This window comes from Oncorhynchus clarkii, chromosome 23 (genome assembly GCF_045791955.1).
Source record: "Oncorhynchus clarkii lewisi isolate Uvic-CL-2024 chromosome 23, UVic_Ocla_1.0, whole genome shotgun sequence".
NCBI classification, from domain to species: Eukaryota; Metazoa; Chordata; class Actinopteri; order Salmoniformes; family Salmonidae; genus Oncorhynchus; species Oncorhynchus clarkii.
In genome coordinates, this window is record NC_092169.1 from 6,980,224 (window position 1) to 7,002,514 (window position 22,291).

The 22,291-nt window shown below is 44.5% G+C and overlaps 1 protein-coding gene across 2 annotated transcripts in view; it reads left to right on the plus strand.

The window, feature by feature from the left end:
* Positions 1–22,291, plus strand: part of LOC139381953 (protein quaking-B-like) — a 91,963-nt gene that overhangs the window by 46,709 nt on the left and 22,963 nt on the right. For both annotated transcript variants that reach the window (XM_071125839.1, XM_071125838.1), the window contains exon 4: positions 17,861–18,004. In XM_071125839.1, coding sequence (XP_070981940.1) covers positions 17,861–18,004 — 144 coding nt within the window. The remainder of the gene's footprint in view (positions 1–17,860; positions 18,005–22,291) is intronic.

A 22,291-nucleotide genomic window follows, 5' to 3' on the forward strand; every position in this document is an offset into this window, starting at 1 on the left:
CTGCTTTACACACGTACATGAGCACACAAACATAACCAACCACACAGGCCATTGTCCTTACAATAGCGTTCAGACAGACTCTGTCTTCAACTGCCCGAGGCCCTCTGGCTATTACAGTTATTATGACTATCAGAGTGGCTTCACACAGATCTACTCTACTCTAGTCCCATATCCACACTGCCTACTCAACTCGCACATCGCTTCCACAGTTGCTCCCCTTCTCTGAGACACTGTGTGTGGCTGTGTGTGCGTATCTCTCACTCACTCTATCTCTCTCTCTCTCTCTCTCTCTCTCTCTCTCTCACTCTACGTCTCTCTACGTCTCTCTCTCTATGTCTCTCTCACTCTACGTCTCTCTACGTCTCTCTCTCTGTCTCTCTCTCTCTCTCTCTCTCTACGTCTCTCTCTCTCTCTCTACGTCTCTCTCTCTCTCTACGTCTCTCTCTCTCTGTCTCTCTATGTCTCTCTCTCTCTCTACGTATCTCTCTCTACGTATCTCTCTCTACGTATCTCTCTCTCTACGTCTCTCTCTCTCTACGTCTCTCTCTCTCTCTACGTCTCTCTCTCTCTCTACGTCTCTCTCTCTCTGTCTCTCTATGTCTCTCTCTCTCTCTACGTATCTCTCTCTACGTATCTCTCTCTCTACGTCTCTCTCTCTGTCTCTCTCTCTCTCTCTCTCTATGTCTCTCTCTCTCTCTCTACGTATCTCTCTACGTATCTCTCTCTCTACGTATCTCTCTCTCTACGTCTCTCTCTCTCTCTATGTCTCTCTCTCTCTACGTCTCTCTACGTCTCTCTCTCTGTCTCTCTCTCTCTACGTCTCTCTACGTCTCTCTACGTCTCTCTCTCTATGTCTCTCTCACTCTACGTCTCTCTATGTCTCTCTCTCTCTCTCTCTCTCTCTCTCTACGTCTCTCTCTCTCTCTCTACGTCTCTCTCTCTCTACGTCTCTCTCTCTCTACGTCTCTCTCTCTCTCTACGTCTCTCTCTCTCTCTACGTCTCTCTCTCTCTCTACGTCTCTCTCTCTCTATGTCTCTCTCTCTCTCTATGTCTTTCTCTCTCTCTACGTCTCTCTCTCTCTACGTATCTCTCTCTCTACGTCTCTCTCTCTGTCTCTCTCTCTACGTCTCTCTCTCTCTACGTCTCTCTCTCTAAGTCTCTCTCTCTCTCTCTCTCTCTCTCTCTACGTCTCTCTCTCTCTCTCTACGTCTCTCTCTCTCTCTACGTCTCTCTCTCTCTCTCTACGTCTATCTCTCTCTCTCTACGTCTCGCTCTCTCTCTCTACGTCTCTCTCTCTCTGTCTCTCTCTCTCTCTCTACGTATCTCTCTCTCTACGTATCTCTCTCTCTACGTATCTCTCTCTCTACGTCTCTCTCTCTGTCTCTCTCTCTATGTCTCTCTCTCTACGTCTCTCTCTCTCGCTCTACGTCTCTCTCTCTCTCTCTACGTCTCTCTCTCTCTCTCTCTCTACGTCTCTCTCTCTCTCTCTCTACGTCTCTCTCTCTCTCTCTCTACACATCGCTCTCTGTCTCTGTCTCTCTCTCTCACTCTCTCTCTCTCTCTCTCTCTACGTCTCTCTGAGAGTCTGGGAATGACTTTCCAAGTTGCTCTGTTAAAGCAACACTGTGCATAGTTTACATACATATCAGTCTTGTTGTTTGTTGCATCAGTATTGCCGCAGGTCTCCAAGCGACACTACAGTAGTTAACCGTGCAGCTAACCTTGAGCTCATTGCTTAGTGGTTTGAATTAGTGTGCTGAATCTTAAGGTTCCCCTTAATTGCTGCCTCCTCGTGGCATATATTCTGCCAGACAGCATGTCTGGCTCAGCAGGGACAATACACTGAGCAAACCAAAATTGGTTCTGTGAAAGTTCCTAGAACATTTGTTAGGTTGACACAAATGTTCTCATAAAACAGAAACTATCCAGTTATGCTGATTATGCACGATTGTAAAAACATTCGCCTGTGGTTGCAAGAACATTCCCAGAGCACGTTCCATCTGTTCTTTAAAGGTTCCCAGAATGTTTCATTGGGTTGTGGGAACAGTCTGGTGGTGAATACAAAAGATATGTTCTCAAAACACAGAAAATGTCCACAAAAACTTTACAATGGTTCTATTAGGTTGGAAAAATATGTTGCAAGAAGATTCCCAGAACACTTTATTAAAATGTTTTTTAGAAGTTCCTAAAACATTTCTTTAGGTTGTAGGAAAATAGTGGGGATATACAGTATACACTCAGTTGCCAGTCTATTAGGTACACCCATCTAGTACCGGGGTCGGGCCCCCTTTGCCTCCAGAACAGCCTAAATTCTTCGGGGCATGGGTGTACAAGGTGTTGGAAACATTCCACAGTAATGTTGGTCCATGACATCAAGTAGTTGTTGCAGTTTGGACGGTGTTATATTCACGCTGCGAACAGCCCATTACATCTCATCCCAAAGATGCTCTATTGGATTTGGTCAGCAACAATGTTCAGCTGCAATAGCCAATCCATGACTAGGTTTGATGAGTTGTGCGTTCCGAGATGCCGGTCTGCACACCACTGTTGTACTGAGCCATTATTTGTCTGTCTGTGACCCGCCTGTTAGCTTGCATGATTCTAGCTATTGTCCTTCGACCTCTCTCTTCCGACTGAATGTCCGACTGAATGTCTCTCTTCCGACTGAATGTCTCTCTTCCGACTGAATGTCTCTTCCGACTGAATGTTTTTTATTTGTCGCATCATTCTTGATACACCCGAGACACTGTCGTGCGTGAAAAGCCCAAGACTGCAGTCGTTTCTGAAATGCTGGATCCAACGTGCCTGGTACCAACGGTCGTGCCACGCTCAAAATCGCTTAGCTCACTCATTTTGCCCATTTTAACATTCAATTGAACAGTAATTGAATGCCTTGATGTCTGTCTGCTTGCTTTATATAACACGCCAAGGCCATGTGGGGTGGTGTACCTAATAAACTGGCCACGGAGTGTACACAACAGGACAGATTTTGATGGCATACTTCCCATAATGATAATGTGTTATCTTACTGTTAAGGAAGTTAATTGCGCAACAGTCCATGTAGAAACAGATATGGCAATTATCTGGAATCACATAAACATTTACTGTACAAACATATTTTTTGCATATTTTGTTGATAGTCACAAACAGGGATTAAATCTGGGAGTTTATAAGCATTATCCCTGGAATGAATCCATTGCGTCACTGGGATGGGACTAACAAAAAGATAAAGTTGTTGACAGCTTTACTCTGCCTTCCAGGTCGTGGTCTTTGTCTTTGCAATGGAGAGGGTAAGTGAATCTAGAAAAATAGGTATGCTTATTATTTCTTACTCTATTAGTCCTCTTTATATACTGTAATGTAATATACTGTAATGTTGGGATGTTTTCAAAAATCATGTTAAGTCATTGCCTTGTCGATTGCAGTTAGGTCCACATGCAGTGCCTTCAGAAAGTATTCACACCCCTTGACTTTTTCCACATTTTGTTGTGTTACAAAGTGGGATTAAAATTGATTTTCATTTTATGTCAACGATCTACACACAATGGTGTGTAACGTCAAAGAAAAATTATAGTATACATTATTTTTTTTACATGAATATATCTTGATTACATGTTAGAATCACCTTTGTCAGCAATTACAGCTGTGAGCCTTTCTGGGCAAGTCTCTAATAGCTTTCTATACCTGGATTGTGCAACATTTGCGCATTTTTCTTTTCTGAATTATTCAAGCTCTGTCAAATTGGTTGTTGATCGTTGCTCGACAACCATTTTCAGGTCTTGCCATAGATCTTCAAGTAGATTTAAGTCAAAACTGTAACTCGTCCACTCAGGAATATTCACTGTCTTCTTAATAAGCAACTCCAGTGTAGATTTGACCTTGTGTTTTAGGTTATTGTCCTGCTGAAAGGTGAATTCATCTCCCAGTGTCTGGTTGAAAGCAGGCTGACCAGGCTTTCCTGTAGGATTTTACCTGTGCTTAGCTCCATCCCGTTTCTTTTTTATCCTGAAAAATTTCCCAGCCCTTAACCATTACAAGCATACCCATAACATGATGCAGCCACCACTATGCTTGAAAATATGGAGGGTGGTACTCAGTAATGTGTTGTATTGGATTTGCCCCAAAATAACACTTTGTATTCAGGACAGAAAGTGAATTGCTTTGCCACGCTTTTCTTTGCAATATTACTTTAGTGCCTTGTTGCAAACAGGATGCATGTTTTGGTAATATTATTATTCTGTACAGGCTTCCTTCTTTTCACTCTGTAAATTCAACAATGTTGTTGATCCATTCTCAGTTTTCTCCTATCAGAGCCTTTAAACTCTGTAACTGTTTTAAAGTCACCATTGGCCTCATTGTGAAATCCCTGCGTGGTTTCTTTCCTCTCCGGCAACTGAGTTAGGAAGGACGCCTGTATCCTTGTAGTGACTAGGTGTATTGCTACACCTTCCAAAGTATAATAATAGCTTCACCATGCTCAAAGGGATATTCAATGTCTGCTCTTTTTTTTTTATTTTTACCAATTTACCAATTATTGGTGCCGTTCTTTGCAAGGCATTGAAAACCTCCCTGGTCTTTGTGGTTGAATCTGTTTGAAATTCACTGCTCGACTGAGGGACCTTACAGATCATTTTATGTGTGGGGTACAAAGATGAGGTAGTCATTCAAAAATCATGTTAAACACTATTATTACACACAGAGGGAGTCCATGCAACTTATTATGTTACTTGTTAAGCAAATTATTACTCCTGAATTTATTTAGGCTTGCCATAACAAAGCGGTCAAATACTTATTTACTCAATTAATTTGTCAAAATTTCGAAAAACACTAATCCAGTTGGACGTCATGGGGTATTGAGTGTAGGCCAGTGACAAAACAAATATAAATGTAATCCATTTTAAATTCAGGCTGTAACAAGGAGTGTGAATACATTCTGAAAGGCACTGTAGATGTGCATATATATATACTAAGACATACACTGAGTGTACAAATCATTAGGAACACCTGCCCTTTCCAAGTAATAGACTGACCAGGTGAATCCAGGTGCAAGCTATGATCCCATCCATTAGTGTAGATTGTGGGGAGGAGACAGGTGAAAGAAGGATTTTTAAGCCTTGAGGCATTTGCGACGTGGATTGTGTATGTGTGCCATTTAGTGGGTGAGTGAGAAAGACAACGGATTTCAGTGCCTTTGAACGGGGTATGGTAGTAGGTGCCAGGCGCACCGGTTGAATGTGTCAAGAACTGCAATGCTGCTGGGGTTTTACGCACAGCAGTTTCCCGTGTGTATCAAGAATGGTCCACCACCCGAAGGACATCCAGCCAATGTGGCACAACTGTGGGAATCATTTGAGTCAACAGGGGCCAGCATCCCTGTGGAACACTTTCGACACCTTGTAGTCCGACGAATTGAGGCTGTTCTGAGGGCATAAGGGGATACAACTCAATATTAGGAATGTGTTCCTAATGCTTTGTACACTCAGTGTATAGCCATAGTTTGGATCATAATTGGAGAATTTCAGTACGAAGGGAAATCCACTAGAAACATTAGGATCCTGTTAAGACTAAGTAGCCTACAAGGCTTGCAGATCACAGGTTCAAACCTGCTTGACTACCATTCTTTAAAAAAGCTATAGCAATGTTTGGACAATACCCTCATAAAATATAATGATGTAAGAACATGGAGATGCCATTTCTTTAGAAGTTTGGCAACTTCATATAATAATGTCACATTACACGTCAACATTGGCAGAACATTGCAGCAATGCTTTCAGAACTACTTCCGCTTGTCGTTGGAAGTGTGTTTTTAGAGCAATTCTGTATCTTCATGTCATAACCTTACAAAACTTGACAATCGTCTCGCAGGATGTATTTTTTTGAACCTTTATTTAACTAGGCAAGTCAGTTAAGAACAAATTCTTATTTTCAATGACGGCCTAGTGGGTTAACTGCCTGTTCAGGGGCAGAACGACAGATTTGTACCTTGTCAGCTTGGGGATTTGAACTTGCAACCTTCCGGTTACTAGTCCAACGCTCTAACCACTAGGCATAATGTCACAACTATAAAAAGCAAAGAAGAGCTGCTGTAATCTAGGAGCTCACATGCAATACTTTTAATAGCCAACGTTTTGACAGCCAAGCTGTCTTCACACTGTAACTTTATGAGACCATTGGAGGAATGTTCCCTGCTTGTTGTTATGGGTGTTTTTGAGTAACATATCCATTAGCGTTAGCAGAACGTTCCTGCAATGTTTCGTCGTAACCACTTCTCTTGCTCCAACATCTTGTCTAAGAACATCACCGGAGCGTGTTATTACATGCCCAGGCAACCTCGTAAAAACGCGATTTAAATGTTTGTGGGGGCGTTACCGTCCTAATGTTAGCTTCAAACCTAACTAGAACATCGTGGGAATGTTGGCTAATGTTCTGGGAATGTTCCCAGGTTTGCTGGGCTGTTTTGTTGTTATCAATATACACCCTTGGAATGTTCTCTATGCATTCTCTTGGGTATTATTCCTACGCTGTGGAAGGCGGCCCTTGTGTTCTCCCGCTCCAGAAAGGTGGCGATCCCTGCGATCTTAATGATTATCATCTCAAAACGTTCACGTTTAGCGAACACATTTGAATTCTCAGCTGCAGCCTTTTTTTTTGAGGGATAATGCATTCTGAATGCTCACCAGTCAGGCTTTAGACCAGGCCACAGCACCATCTCAGCTGCCTCTCTAGTCATAAATTACACAGTTAATGCGCTAGACAGGAAACGGCACTGCGCTGCCCTTCGTATTGATCTGTCGAAAGCATTCGATACGGTTGATCACGCACTCCTGCTGCCGAGGCTATCCAAAATTGGTGACCTTAATTCATCAATCTAGTACAACGGAGGAGCGAAAGCCCACAGACACTCGGCCCTCCGTGGAATGAGGTTTGACACGTGGTCTAGACCAAGCGGCCTGCGGCTGGTTAAAAATTACCTGCACAACAAAAGTCAATGTACATCTGCTGATGGAGTTCAGTCTAAAGGAGTGCCACAAGGCTCAATACTAGTCCCTTTACTGTTCACTATTTACATAAATGATTTGTCCCTGAATAATAATAATAACTGGTACCTACATCTCTATGTGGATGACACAGTTATTTATTCCCGTGCGCCCTCAGTGCAGCAGGAATCGCCCACTGATCTTAAATGAGTGCCAAATGTTGTTTAAACCAAGTTTATGTTGTTCTCCAGGTCTTGTGAAATTGACCCTAAAGATCTGTGTCGCTGCACCTTGAAGGGGGCCCAAATTGAGCAAGTCCCTCTTAATTATTTAGGTATTTGGACTGATGATGAGCTGTCTTTTAAAACACACATTGAAAAACGAACAAAGCAGCTGAGAATTTAGATCGGTTTCCTCTATAGATATAAATCTTGCCTTACTTTTGAAACAGGAGGAAGATTGTTCAAGCTTTGCTCATCCCAGTACTTGACTATGGTGATATCATCTACATGCACGCAGCAGCCTCTGTTTTGAAACCTTTAGATTCAATCTATCACACAGCCCTGCGTTTTATCATTGGAGAACATGTTTGTACACGTCATTGCCTTTTGTATACTTCAGTTGTCTGGGAGTCTGACTACCAGAAGGGCCCAACATGGGCTGCTATTTGTTTATAAAGCAGTTCTCCAGAAACTCCCTAACTACCTCAACTCACTTCTTAATTGGAAATCCAGCCACCACCCGACTCGCTCTCAAGACTGGCTGGTTCTAGAAGTCTCCACGGAGTCCGGGAAGATTGGCTTTAGTTATTGTGTCCCTAGTGCATGGTATAACCTGCAGGCCACTTTGAGGCTTGACTCTCTGGTCTCGAAGGAATGTGGTGAAGGAGAACTGCATTTGTTTTGATTGATGTTTTTGATGTGATATTAGATGTGTTGAAATTGTGAATTGATAGTGTTGTTTTGATACTGATTATGTTGGTTTGTTGTTCCCAGGGCACCCTTGAAAATTAGTTTCCCCCGGTTGAGTCAATGCGTTTCCCCCGGTTAAGTAAAGGCAACAAAAAAAATACATGTTAAAAAAAATTGATGGGTTGTTAGGCCTGTACAGGATCTTAATTTGACCACTCAGTTGCAGGATACATTGTCCTGCCTGGTGAATTCAAGGTTTTAAAATGCTTCTGAAGTTGTCATTTCCACTTTAAAATGTCAGACTTGATTTGCTCGAATGGAAAATGGTTCAAAAATGTCCATTAATTAATAATCCACAACTAATTAATTAAGTAATTCACACTTATGATTATTTATAAAATGGAGAGCCTATACCTGGGTAGGGTGTCTCGGATGAAATGTCCACTAATGTTAGCAGCAATGTTTTCTCAGAGCCAATTTGGATTCAACCCGGACATGATTTGCTGAAGAATGTTTAAGGAATGTTATTGGAGCAATCATGTCATAACGTCACACTATAACTTTGCGAGAGCGTTGTGGGAATGTTCCCTGCTTGTTGTCATGGGTCGTTTTGAATAACATTTCCATCAACATTAGCGGAACGTTCCGATAATGTTTTTCTCAGAACCATTTCTATTTGCTCTCACATTTTGTTGCGGCAGAGTGTTCTACAAACATTACTGGTCCGTTGCGTTATTACGTTACCTGGAAACCGAATGAGAACATTTGGAGAATGTTCTGCGGTTGGCTGTTAAAGATGTTGCGCTCAACATTTTTAGTGAACGTTAGGAGGACATTCCAAGGATATTTCATTTAAAACATTTTCTGGGAAAAAAACTAATGTTGTTATTATTATTATTGATATTGTTATTATTGATATTAGCATTTCTGATGTTAGATCAAACCCTAACTATAACTTCATGGGAATCTAATGTTCTTGGGATGTTTCCAGTTTGCTGGGTAGGGACCAAAGTCGAGTTTGTTTAAGCTTCGAGAGTATGAAAATACATGCGTTGTTTTGTTTGCCTTTCCATAGAGAAGTAAACTGCTATGTACACATCCTATGCGCACGGACTTTCATCTGTCAACACACTTTTATGAGCCAACTGGTAATGTGTGTTTGCATCTGTGTGTTTGTGTACATTCTGTGTGCGTGCTTGTGTGTACATTCTGCATGTGGACGGTTGGTGTGTGTGTGTGTGTGTGTGTGTGTACATTCAGCATGTGGACGGTTGGTGTGTGTGTGTACATTCTGCGTGTGTGTGTGTGTATCGTATGGGAGTGTGTGTGTGTGTGTGTGTGTGTATCGTATGGGAGTGTGTGTGTGTGGGTATCGTATGGGAGTGTGTGTGTGGGGGGGTAAGGGTATGGGAGTGAGTGTGTGTGTGGGTATCGTATGTGAGTGTGTGTGTGTGTGGGTATCGTATGGGAGTGTGTGTGTGTGGGGGGGAGGGGTATGGGAGTGAGTGTGTGTGTGTGGGGGTATCGTATGGGAGTGTGTGTGTGTGGGTATCGTATGTGTGTGTGTGTGTGTGTGGGGGGGGGGGGGGGGTATGAGAGTGAGTGTGTGTATGTGTGTGTGTGGGGGGGTATGGGAGTGAGTGTGTGTATGTGTGTGTGTGTGGGGGGGTATGGGAGTGAGTGTGTGTGTGTGTGTGTGTGTGGGGGTATCGTATGGGAGTGTGTGTGTGTGTGGGAGTGTGTGTGTGTGGGTATCATATGGGGAGGGGTAGGGGGGTATAATCCTTATTGCCGACAGAGTTCCGGTTCTGTGCTGGAATGTTGCAAACGAGAGTGCTGGAACAATAGCCACACAGCCTGACCCTGGATGTGTCGTTCCTCATAAATCCTTTGACAAGGAGCCTTTTTACACAATCAAGAAGTCGTCTGGATTTCAGGAAACATCACATTCTTATGCTCCTAACTTTATACCCTCAACCTCATATCCCTGCCCAGTGTGTGCGCGCGTTTCTCTGATTGGACTCTACATTGACATTGTAGTTGGGCTCCCCGAGTGGCGCGGTGGTCAAAGGCACGGCGTCTCAATGCTAAAAGCGCCACTACAGACCATGGTTCGATTCCAGGTGTTGTGTTACAACCAGCCGTGATTGGGAGTCCCATAGGGCGGCATACAATTGGCCCAGTGTCATCCGGGTTAGGGTTGGCCGGGGTACGTTGTCATTGTAAATAAGAATTTGTTCCTAACTGACTTGCCTAGTTAAAAGAAAATGGTCATTTAGCAGACGCTCATATCCAGAGAGAGAGAGATGGTGTAGAAGAATGTTCAGTCTTAAAGCTTTCAGCAGTAGCAGGTTGAACCAGCCTGACTGAGCCATGTATCCAGAGTTGTACATTTCTTTTCCTTTTGAAGAAAACCCACTGCCTTTAAACCGTTGACACTGTTACACTGACATGAGGAGCCCAGTCACTGTTAATCTCTCTTCTCGTTTCTCCGCCCTCACTTTCCCCGACTATTACAGATGCCGCCACTCACTGCAATAGCTCCCAACTTGGATTCAGAGTGGAGGTGTTTCATCTTGACAAGACTTTCTGTATGGTACACTCCCTCATTGTGAAACTAGAGACCCGTCTTTACATCTCATTATTCTACAGCAACCTCAGCGGGTCATCAGAAACCGGGTCTTCAACCTAGCTTCCTTTTGCGCCTGCTGTGTTCGGTTTCTTCACAGTGACTCACTGACGGAAATAAATTATTAGGAACGGTGCCAAGAAGAGATAAATAATGGAATGGCTTTTAGCTGTTCACATGCCAGTGTACACACACACGCACACACACACACAGGCGCATACACACACACTCGCACTTGCACACGCACACGTTTTAAAGCTAGGATATAACCACCTTCCTAAGTAGCCTGTACCACCCTCTAAGTTCCCATAGACCCCCGCCAACCTCCCTCCTCAGTTCCCCTGTCTCCACTCTGCCCAATTAGTCTTCCTTTGTTCTGTCATATTGGCCCGCGCTACTGTTTTCTCCCGCACTGTTCTTTTGTGGGGCTGACTGATTCCTTCAGGGGAGGCATTATTGCCTGGGTTAGGATTACAAAAGAGCTGGCCCATGGATTTATGGTAATTAATTATGTTCCTGGTCCGTGGCAGTGGTGAGCGAGAGACAGGGAGGAAAGAGAGAGAGGAGAGACAGAGAGGCAGAGACAGAGAGGCAGAGACAGAGAGGCAGAGACAGAGAGGCAGAGACAGAGAGGCAGAGACAGAGAGGCAGAGACATAGAGGCAGAGACATAGAGGCAGAGACAGAGAGGCAGAGACAGAGAGGCAGAGACAGAGAGGCAGAGACAGAGAGGCAGAGAGGCAGAGACAGAGAGGCAGAGACAGAGAGGCAGAGAGAGAGAGAGGCAGAGAGAGAGAGAGGCAGAGACAGAGAGAGGCAGAGACAGAGAGAGGCAGAGACAGAGAGAGGCAGAGAGAGAGAGAGGCAGAGAGAGAGAGAGAGGGCAGAGAGAGAGAGAGAGGGCAGAGAGAGAGAGAGAGGGCAGAGAGAGAGAGAGAGAGGGCAGAGAGAGAGAGAGAGAGGGCAGAGAGAGAGAGAGAGAGGGCAGAGAGAGAGAGAGAGGGCAGAGGGAGAGAGAGAGAGGGCAGAGGGAGAGAGAGAGGGCAGAGGGATAGAGAGAGGGCAGAGGGATAGAGAGAGGGCAGAGAGAGACACAGAGAGACACAGAGAGACAGAGAGAGACAGAGAGAGACAGAGAGACAGAGAGAGACAGAGAGAGACAGAGAGAGACAGAGAGAGACACAGAGAGACACAGAGAGAGACAGAGAGAGACACAGAGAGACACAGAGAGACACAGAGAGAGACACAGAGAGAGACACAGAGAGAGAGACAGAGAGACCGAGAGAGAGACAGAGAGACCGAGAGAGAGACAGAGAGACCGAGAGAGAGACAGAGAGACAGAGAGAGAGGCAGAGAGACCGAGAGAGGGGCAGAGAGACCGAGAGACAGGGCAGAGAGACCGAGAGAGAGACCGAGAGAGAGACCGAGAGAGAGGCAGAGAGACAGGGCAGAGAGACAGGGCAGAGAGACAGGGCAGAGAGACCGGGCAGAGAGACAGAGAAACCGGGCAGAGAGACAGAGAGACCGGGCAGAGAGACAGAGAGACCGGGCAGAGAGACAGAGAGACCGGGCAGAGAGACCGAGAGACCGGGCAGAGAGACAGAGAGACCGGGCAGAGAGACCGAGAGAGAGACAGGGCAGAGAGACAGGGCAGAGAGACAGAGAGACCGGGCAGAGAGACAGAGAGACCGGGCAGAGAGACAGAGAGACCGGGTAGAGAGACAGAGAGACCGGGCAGAGAGACAGAGAGACCGAGAGAGAGACCGAGAGAGAGACAGAGAGACCGAGAGAGAGACAGAGAGACCGAGAGAGCGACAGAGAGACCGAGAGAGCGACAGAGAGACCGAGAGACAGGGCAGAGAGACCGAGAGACAGGGCAGAGAGACAGGGCAGAGAGACAGAGAGACCGGGCAGAGAGACCGAGAGAGAGACCGAGAGAGAGACCGAGAGAGAGACCGAGAGAGAGACCGAGAGAGAGGCAGAGAGACAGGGCAGAGAGACAGAGAGACCGGGCAGAGAGACAGAGAGACCGGGCAGAGAGACAGAGAGAGGGCAGATAGACAGAGAGAGGGCAGAGGGAGTTAAACATGAAGGGTCACACAGCTGGACATGCAGGCATTTAATAGGGCTAAGAGAACATCACCTTGACTGCTGCCATGTCATTTCATACTTGTGTGTGTGTGTGTGTGTGTGTGTGTGTGTGTGTGTGTGTGTGTTGAGCCGACTTCCACCGGACTTCTGATGTACCCCGTGTCAGATCCAACCCCGCCCCCCTCCACATATACACACACCTCTCTGAACCTCTTTTGGTAGTGTTGCTCGGGCTTTTCCTGGATGTTATTGATGGTGTGTTAGTGGGTGGGCTGGTCTGTGACAGCTAGACGCTGGGGATCCATTTTTTTGGAGCTTGTAATAGGAGATAAATCAAGTCGGCAGAGAGTAGATACCCAGGGAATATGAGGAGGAAATCTTATCAATATCGCCGTTGTACGGTGTATTTCCTCCCGGTTGAGATGGATTCCTAGATAATCGCATAATATGTGGTTGATGTTTAGTTGGGTGTTCATGATTGTGGTTTGAACTATGGTCATCCAATCAAAACCTTCGGAGTGTGTTGAGAATGACTACGCATGCCATCATTTGCCGGCCAGCGGGTTACAAGAAGCCTATCACACTTTCTAATATAAAACCCCCGGCACAAGGTCTTTCTGACAACACATTATCCACACATGTCATTTCAAATAAGTGATTTTTGGTAAGAGCCATTGGATTCCTGAATCACGGCACAAAATACAGGGGCAGTGGGACCCAATCACCGCAAGTCATCAATTTCCCATTTGTAGCTACAGTGAGAAAAATGATTTGTTGTATCAATCAGATCTTGATTTTTCATTTTGGGAAAATCATGAGGGGGGGGCACCAAGTATGAGCAGAGAAGAGAGGAGGAGGGGATGAGCAGAGAAGGGTGGAGGAGGGGATGAGCAAAGGTTTTACTAGACGCCTCTTTCTTCTGACAAAGATACTTAGAGGGTCTTTCATCTTTCCTTCTCGGTTTCCCTACTTTCCCCTGTTTAAAAGGTGGGAGATGAAAAGCTGTAGTCATGGCAATGGCCTTTATCGGCATACAGCCCCACCCCTGTCTTTCTTTAAACAGTGGCATCTTTAATTCACGTGTAAATCAAAGCATCTTGACACCTATCATTTCCGGGGGAGATTTATAGTATGTACAGGCACTGTTGCTACTGAGCTGAGAAACAAGGGGGCGTCAGGTTAGATTTCAATTGAAACATTTTAGTGTATACTTGTTCATATACTTCCACCCGAATACCATACTCCAAAATACCGCGGTCCACGTAAGAGTCAAATTCCTCTTCCCTGAACTAACTTGATGAGATCGAAAAGACAAATCTGATTAACAAACCAAATCGAGGTCCTTTCTTTGTTCCTGTCGGCTCACCCACGGCGCCCCGGGAGTCTCTCACACGTCAGACACACGTCAGACATGTCTGTGTTCAGAGAACCGTGTGTGTTTGTGTCAGGCTGCACGCTTCATCCCAGTTCAACAGAGAAACAACCTTGATCTGATATTGCTCTCTCTCTCTCTCTCTCTCTCTCTCTCTCTCTCTCTCTCTCTCTCTCTCTCTCTCTCTCTCTCTCTCTCTCTCTCTCTCTCTCTCTCTCTCTCTCTCTCTCTCTCTCTCAAAATTTCAGGGGATTTATTGTTTACATTGCCAAAGCAAGTGAAATAGATAATAAACATTTGTGAAATAAAAAATGTACTGTAAACATTACACTCACAAAAGTTCCAGAAGAATAAAGACAGTTCAAATGTCATATTATGTCTATATACACTGTTGTAATGATGTGCAAATAGTTAGTGCAAAAGGGCAAAAGGGTAAATACATAAACATTAATATAGGTTGTATTTGTTCTTCACTGGTTGCCCAATAGATATCTACAATAGAAATCTACAATAGATATCTACTCCCCAATATATCTGGGAGTTTATCAAAATTGGATTTGTTTTTCGAATTCTTTGTAGGTCTGTGTAATCTGAGGGAAATGTGTGTTTCTAATATGGTCATACATTTGGCAGGAGGTTAGGAAGTGCAGCTCAGTTTCCAACTCATTTCGTGGGCAGTGAGCACATAGCCTGTCTTCTCTTGAGAGCCAGGTCTGCCTACGGCGGCCTTTCTCAATAGCAAGGCTATGCTCACCGAGTCTGTGCATAGTCAAAGATGTCCTTAATTTTGGGTCAGTCACAGTGGTCAGGTATTCTGCCACTGTCTCTGTTTAGGGCCAAATAGCATTCTAGTTTGCTCTGTTTTTTTGTTGTAAATTCTTTCCAATGTGTTTTCTCATTGATTTGGGTTTAATTGTGTTGCTGTCCTGACGCTCTGAGTGGTCTGTTTGTGTTTGTGAACAGAGCCCCAGGACCAGCTTGCTTAGGGGACTCTTCTCCAGGTTAATTTCTCTGTCGGTGATGGTTTTGTTATGGAAGGTTTGGGAATCGCTTCCTTTCAGGTGGTTTTAGAATTTTACGTTTTTCTCTCTCTCTGTCTGTCTCTCTCTCTCTTTCTCTCCCCCCCCCCCCCCCCCCCCCCCTCCCTCCCTCTCTCTCTCTCTCTCTCTGTCTCTCTCTCTCTCTCTCTCTCTCTCTCTCTCTCTCTCTCTCTTTCTCTCTGGGTTAGGTATACAAGCCTTCTTTGTATAGGAACGCCACCTTTGATGTCATGTACTGTGTGTCCTGTCTTCCTGCGTTGTCATGGATTTAGGCAGATCAAAGTCTGTTTCGGATACGCTGTGTTTTTGTTTGTTCACCATGTTTCTTCTCCTCTGCTCGGTACCGGCGGTTGCTGTTCGTTCTGCAGTGTTGGGCTGGCGAGGAAGCAGAGAAGGAAATGTCAGAGTTGTATTGTGACATTTGATGCTAATATTGAGGCTGTAATTCAATGGAACCCCACTCACACGCACTTCTTGTTTTAAAAGCTGGAAGCATATTTATGTTAGTATTTATGTCAGTAGTTTTTTTTAACTATAGCTAAAATGATGATGTGACTTTCCTTCACCAGAGGAAAGGAGCCGCTGCGTTTGATACAATAATTTGGGTTCTATTGCGCTGAGCCCTGAGACTCAGCAGTGCTGCAGGTCCGGAGAGTAAAAAGCCGCCAGTGACGTTGCGTAACCTCCTGGCTGTCTCCAGTCTAACCTATGGTTTGACCCAGACAGTCCTTTTCTAGTCTGTCACGTGGAGCCACTGCGGGTAACACTGGCTATTTTTTTTGCCTCGTTCTGAACAGATTAGCTTTATTGAATAAAGGAAAACAAGAGGGAAACCGTTCCACTCTCAGTGAGGTCTCGTGAAGAATGTGGCGAGTTCAACGAGTCCGTGGATCTTACATGCCTCCCTGACATGGAGGATTTACTTTGGGGTTTCTAGAACTCTTCTGGCAGTGGTACATGGCATGAAAACCATGCCTATGGAGAGGTGTTTGTTATCATATGATATTTTGGAGTGAGTAAATTTGCCCATACATGCGGATCCCGCTGACCCCCATCAAATCATATATGGGGCCTGTTTCTGCCGACGTGTGCATATTACCTCAGTTACCTCAACTAACTTGTGCCCCTGCACATTGACTCTCTACCGGTACACCCTGTATATAGCCTCGCTACTGTTATTTTACTGCTGCTCTTTAATTATTTGTTTTTTACATTTTCAAATGTTTTACTTATCAATTTTTTTTACTTGGCACATATTGTTCTTAAAACTGCATTGTCGGTTAAGGGCTTGTAAAGTAAGCATTTCACTGTAACATCTACACCTGTTGTATTTGGCGCATGTGACAAATACAATTTGATTTGATTCCCAGACACAGATTAAGCCTAGTCCTGGACTAAAAAGCTCTTCTCCATTGAGAATCTGTTAGTCCTGGACTAAAAAGCTCTTTTCCATTGAGAATCTGTTAGTCCTGGACTAAAAAGCTCTTCTCCATTGAGAATCTGTTAGTCCTGGACTAAAAATCTCTTCTCCATTGAGAATCTGTTAGTCCTGGACTAAAAAGCTCTTCTCCATTGAAAATCTGTTAGTCCTGGACTAAAAAGCTCTTCTCCATTGAGAATCTGTTAGTCCTGGACTAAAAAGCTCTTCTCTATTGAGAATCTGTTAGTCCTGGACTAAAAAGCTCTTCTCCATTGAGAATATGTTAGTCCTGGACTAAAAAGCTCTTCTCCATTGAGAATCTGTTAGTCCTGGACTAAAAAGATATTCTCTATTGAGAATCTGTTAGTCCTGGACTAAAAAGCTCTTCTCTATTGAGAATCTGTTAGTCCTGGACTAAAAAGCTCTTCTCCATTGAGAATCTGTTAGTCCTGGACTAAAAAGCTCTTCTCTATTGAGAATCTGTTAGTCCTGGACTAAAAAGCTATTCTCTATTGAGAATCTGTTAGTCCTGGACTAAAAAGCTCTTCTCCATTGAGAATCTGTTAGTCCTGGACTAAAAAGCTCTTCTCCATTGAGAATCTGTTAGTCCTGGACTAAAAAGATATTCTCTATTGAGAATCTGTTAGTCCTGGACTAAAAAGCTCTTCTCCATTGAGAATCTGTTAGTCCTGGACTAAAAAGCTCTTCTCCATTGAGAATCTGTTAGTCCTGGACTAAAAAGCTCTTCTCCATTGAGAATCTGTTAGTCCTGGACTAAAAAGCTCTTCTCCATTGAGAATCTGTTAGTCCTGGACTAAAAAGCTCTTCTCCATTGAGAATATGTTAGTCCTGGACTAAAAAGCTCTTCTCCATTGAGAATCTGTTAGTCCTGGACTAAAAAGATATTCTCCATTGAAAATCTGTTAGTCCTGGACTAAAAAGCTCTTCTCCATTGAGAATCTGTTAGTCCTGGACTAAAAAGCTCTTCTCCATTGAGAATCTGTTAGTCCTGGACTAAAAATATATTCTCCATGGAAAATCTGTTAGTCCTGGACTAAAAAGCTCTTCTCCATTGAGAATCTGTTAGTCCTGGACTAAAAAGATCTTCTCCATTGAAAATCTGTTAGTCCTGGACTAAAAAGCTCTTCTCCATTGAGAATCTGTTAGTCCTGGACTAAAAAGATCTTCTCCATTGAGAATCTGTTAGTCCTGGACTAAAAAGCTCTTCTCCATTGAGAATCTGTTAGTCCTGGACTAAAAAGCTCTTCTCCATTGAGAATCTGTTAGTCCTGGACTAAAAATCTCTTCTCCAATGAGAATCTGTTAGTCCTGAATTAGGTTTAATCTGTGTCTGGGAAACCGGCCCATGAAGTACAGCCTCTGTCTGGACTTGTTTTGAACTCTTTTCCTCCCCCATCAGGAAGAGCAGAACCGCGGCAAACCCAACTGGGAGCACCTCAACGAGGACCTGCATGTCCTGATCACAGTGGAGGACGCACAGAACCGCGCTGAGATCAAGCTGAAGCGGGCTGTGGAGGAGGTCAACAAACTACTGGTGCCTGCGGTGAGTCAGTAGCCACGTGTCACTTCCTGTTGCTGAGGGCCCGTGATGCAGGGCTGAGAGGAAGCTCTCAGAAATGTCACCAGTCAGATGTGTTTATTTAAAGACCTGAGATTGATGTCAGAAGTGTTCAAACATCAAGTGGTAAAAAGGGATTGGTGTTAGTTCGCTCTAGACCACATTCCTGTGCTAACAGAGCCATGTGCCGTAATGTGCGTGAAAAGATGGTCATCACACTTCCTATTTCCTTCAAATGTGCTGAAATTGTAGAATCAGCTCGGCTGATTGGTCATGCAAGCAGTCAGCTGTATGTCAGTGACGACAGATACTGTACATGACGACAGATACTGTACTTGACGACAGATACTGTACATGACGACAGATACTGTACATGACGACAGATACTGTACATGACGACAGATACTGTACTTGACGACAGATACTGTACATGACGACAGATACTGTACATGATGACAGATACTGTACTTGACGACAGATACTGTACATGACGACAGATACTGTACATGACGACAGATACTGTACATGACTACAGTATATCCTCAAATCAATAAACCACGTGTAAACATACAGCGGTTTCTTTTACAGAGAAATCAATACCAAAGCTTTTTCAATCATGTTCATTTGTTTGTGCGTGCATGTGCGTGCATGTGCGTGCATGTGCGTGCATGTGCGTGCAAGAAGGAAAGAGGAAAGAGAGGGAGAATGAGAGAGAGAGATCATGGGGAATGGTATGTTTTTGCTGATCCACAAATTCTCCCTTTCATTTCCTCTTTTGTCCCCTGAAATAGGAAGTGAGACTCTTCATTGGCGAAAAGGGGAAGTTTAGGAAGGAGCCTGTAGGATGGGGTAATCCCCTGAGTCTGCCATCTCAGTCTGCCATCTCAGTCTGCCATCTCAGTAGAGCAGAGGGGGACTATTTTAGTTTGTGAAAGCATGGCTACTTAAAGGATCCACACTTGCTTTTTGTCAGACTGCCCAAATGCCTCGTGGTCGAAATAAATCTGTGTCATTGGCAGAGAATGATGATTAAATAGTGCTGAAAGAGGATCATGGGTGAATTAGTCAGTCTGGAGGAATCTTTGTATCATATTACATGTGTCCTTCTCTGAGACCCTCCCCACGGTAGATGAATGACCGATGTTGAATGTGTGGCAGCCGACACTTTACTTCGTTGAATGTATCAATACATAGCAACTAGCCAGGCCAGTTCATACACAAAGTCCTCTAACCTACCTGTTGGTGTTTCTTGTAAGTGAAAAGTGGTTTCCTGTCTGTGTCTCTCAGAAGTCCATTTAGGAGAGCATGACATTGGAGGACCTCCGTAAGATCATGTGATTGGCCGGCTGGCTGGCCCCTGTCGGGTCATGGGTGCTCTCTGGGCTATGAAAGCTGTCGTACACAGATCCTGACAGGCTGCTAACACAGAGAGCATGGCCGGTGTAGCTGTCCTCGTTTATCAAATAACCACTCAAACATTAATGAAGAACACAAGACGAGCGAGGCCAGGCATCTGGGGGACCTGTGTGTGCGTATGCGCGAGGGAACAAGCAATGTTGTATTTACTGTTGGTCGGAGCTGTAATGAGCAGGGAGAGGTTACAAACTTTAGTTACAGTTGAAGTCGGAAGTTTACAAACACTTAGGTTGGAGTCATTAAAACTCGTTTTTCAACCACTCCACAAATTTCTTGTTAACAAACTATAGTTTTGGCAAGTGGGTTAGGACATCTACTTTGTGCATAACACAAGTCATTTTTTCAACAATTGTTTACAGACCGATTATTTCACTTATAATTCACCTTATCACAATTCCTGTGGGTCAGAAGTTTACATACACTAAGTTGACTGTGCATTTAAACAGCTTGGAAAATTCCAGAAAATGTCATGGCTTTAGAAGCTTCTGATAGGTTAGTTGACATCATTTGAGTCAATTGGAGGTGTACCTGTGGATGTATTTCAAGGCCTACCTTCAAATTCAGTGCCTCTTTGCTTGACATCATGGGAAAATCAAAAGAAATCAGCCAAGACCTCAGAAAAAAATTGTAGACCTCCACAAGTCTGGTTCATACTTCTGAGCAATTTCCAAACGCCTGAAGGTACTACGTTCATCTGTACAAACAATAGTATCTAAGTATAAACACCATGGAGCCGTCATACCGCTCAGGAAGAAGACGCGTTCTATCTCCTAGAGATGGTGCGAAAAGTGCAAATCAATCCCAGAGCAACCGCAAAGGACCTTGTGAAGATGCTGGAGGAAACGGGTACAAAATTAATTATATCCACAGTAAAACGAATCCTATATTGACATAATCTGAAAGGCCGCTCAACAAGGAAGAAGCCACTGCTCCAAAACCGCCATAAAAAAGCCAGACTGTGCAGTTGCAAACCGTATAGGGACAAAGATTGTACTTTTTGTAGAAATGTCCTCTGGTCTGATGAAACAAAAATAGAACTGTTTGACCATCGTTATGTTTGGAGGAAAAAGGGGGAGGCTTGCAAGCTGAAGAGCACCATCCCAACCATGAAGCACGGGGGTGGCAGCATCATGTTGTGGCGGTGCTTTGCTGCAGGAGGGACTGATGCACTTCACAAAATAGATGGCATCATGAGGAAAGAAAATGATGTGGATGTATTGAAGCAACATCAGTCAGGAAGTTAAAGCTTGGTTGCAAATGGGTTTTCAAAATGAACAATAACCCCAAGCATGCTTCCAAAGTTGTGGCAAAATGGCTTAAGGACAACAAAGTCAAGGAATAGGAGTGGCCATCACAAAGCCCTGACCCCAATCCTATAGAACATTTTTGGACAGAACTGAAAAAGCATGTGCAAGCAAGGAGGCCTACAAACCTGACTCAGTTACACCAGCTCTGTCAGGAGGAAATGGCCAAAATTCACCCATCTTATTGTGGGAAGCTTGTGGAAGGCTACCCGAAACGTTTGACTCAAGTTAAACAATTTAAAGGCAATGCTACCAAATACTAATTGAGTGTATGTAAACTTCTGACCCACTGGGAATGTGATGAAAGAAATAAAAGCTGAAATAAATCATTCTCTCTACTATTATTCTGACATTTCACATTCTTAAAATAAAGTGGTGATCCTAACTGACCTAAGACAGGGAATTTTTACTAGGATTAAATGTCAGGAATTGTGAAAAACTGAGTTGAAATGTATTTGGCTAAGGTGTATGTAAACCTCCGACTTCAACTGTAGTTGGAAGCAGGGCTGATTTGGAGGAAATGAATCACTCACTGCAAATGAGGTACAGATTAGGAGATGACGTGACGTGAGAGAGTGAGAGTGTATGTTTGTTGTAGAGTTTTTGAAAGTTTGTATTTGAAAGTTTTCAAACCACAACATTTAGGATTTTTTCCCTCAAGTACAGAAACCTTTCAAGCAAATCTCGCTTAGGCTTGTTTGCGTGTGTGCGTAAGTGTGTGTTTGCGTGGATATGTGCGTGCTTATGCCTGCGTGCTTGTGTTAGTGTGTTAAAGGGGCAAATATCAGATATTATAACACTTCAAAGCCAGTGTGGGATGTTTTTTTCTCCAAATATAGCTTTTTAGTGTTTTTAAATTGTATAGAAATGCAGTAAACAAGCTTTAACTTCAACATCTGGACCTCACTAAAGCATAGATCCTGGCAGCCCTCTGGCCACCTCCAATAGAGATGTCATCTCCATCTGGCCCCAGGCTTCCACCACAACAGACAATAGTGTTCTGGCTATCAGAGTAGAGATACCAGCATCCTAAAGGTAAAACCACTGTAAAACCACGGTCTCTGTTGCACCCACGGCTCCGAAGCCCACCCCACCCGCCTGATGGTATCTCTACCCTCCACTTTTTCCTCTACCCTCTCCCTCTCCTCTCCGCTCTTCTCAAGCCCCTAACCCCCCTTCCCCATCTCCACTTCCCTCAGCCCCTCTCTCCCCTTCTCCGTCTCCTCTTCCCTCAGCCCCTCTCTCCCCTTCCCCATCTCCACCTCCCTCAGCCCATCTCTCCCCTTCCCCGTCTCCTCTTCCCTCAGCCCTCTCTCCCCTTCCCCATCTCCACCTCCCTCAGCCCCTCTCTCCCCTTCCCCATCTCCACTTCCCTCAGCCCCTCTCTCCCCTTCCCCGTCTCCTCTTCCCTCAGCCCCTCTCTCCCCTTCCCCGTCTCCTCTTCCCTCAGCCCCTCTCTCCCCTTCCCTGTATCCTCTTCCCTCAGCCCCTCTCTCCCCGTCTCCTCTTCCCTCAGCCCCTCTCCCCTTCCCCGTCTCCTCTTCCCTCAGCC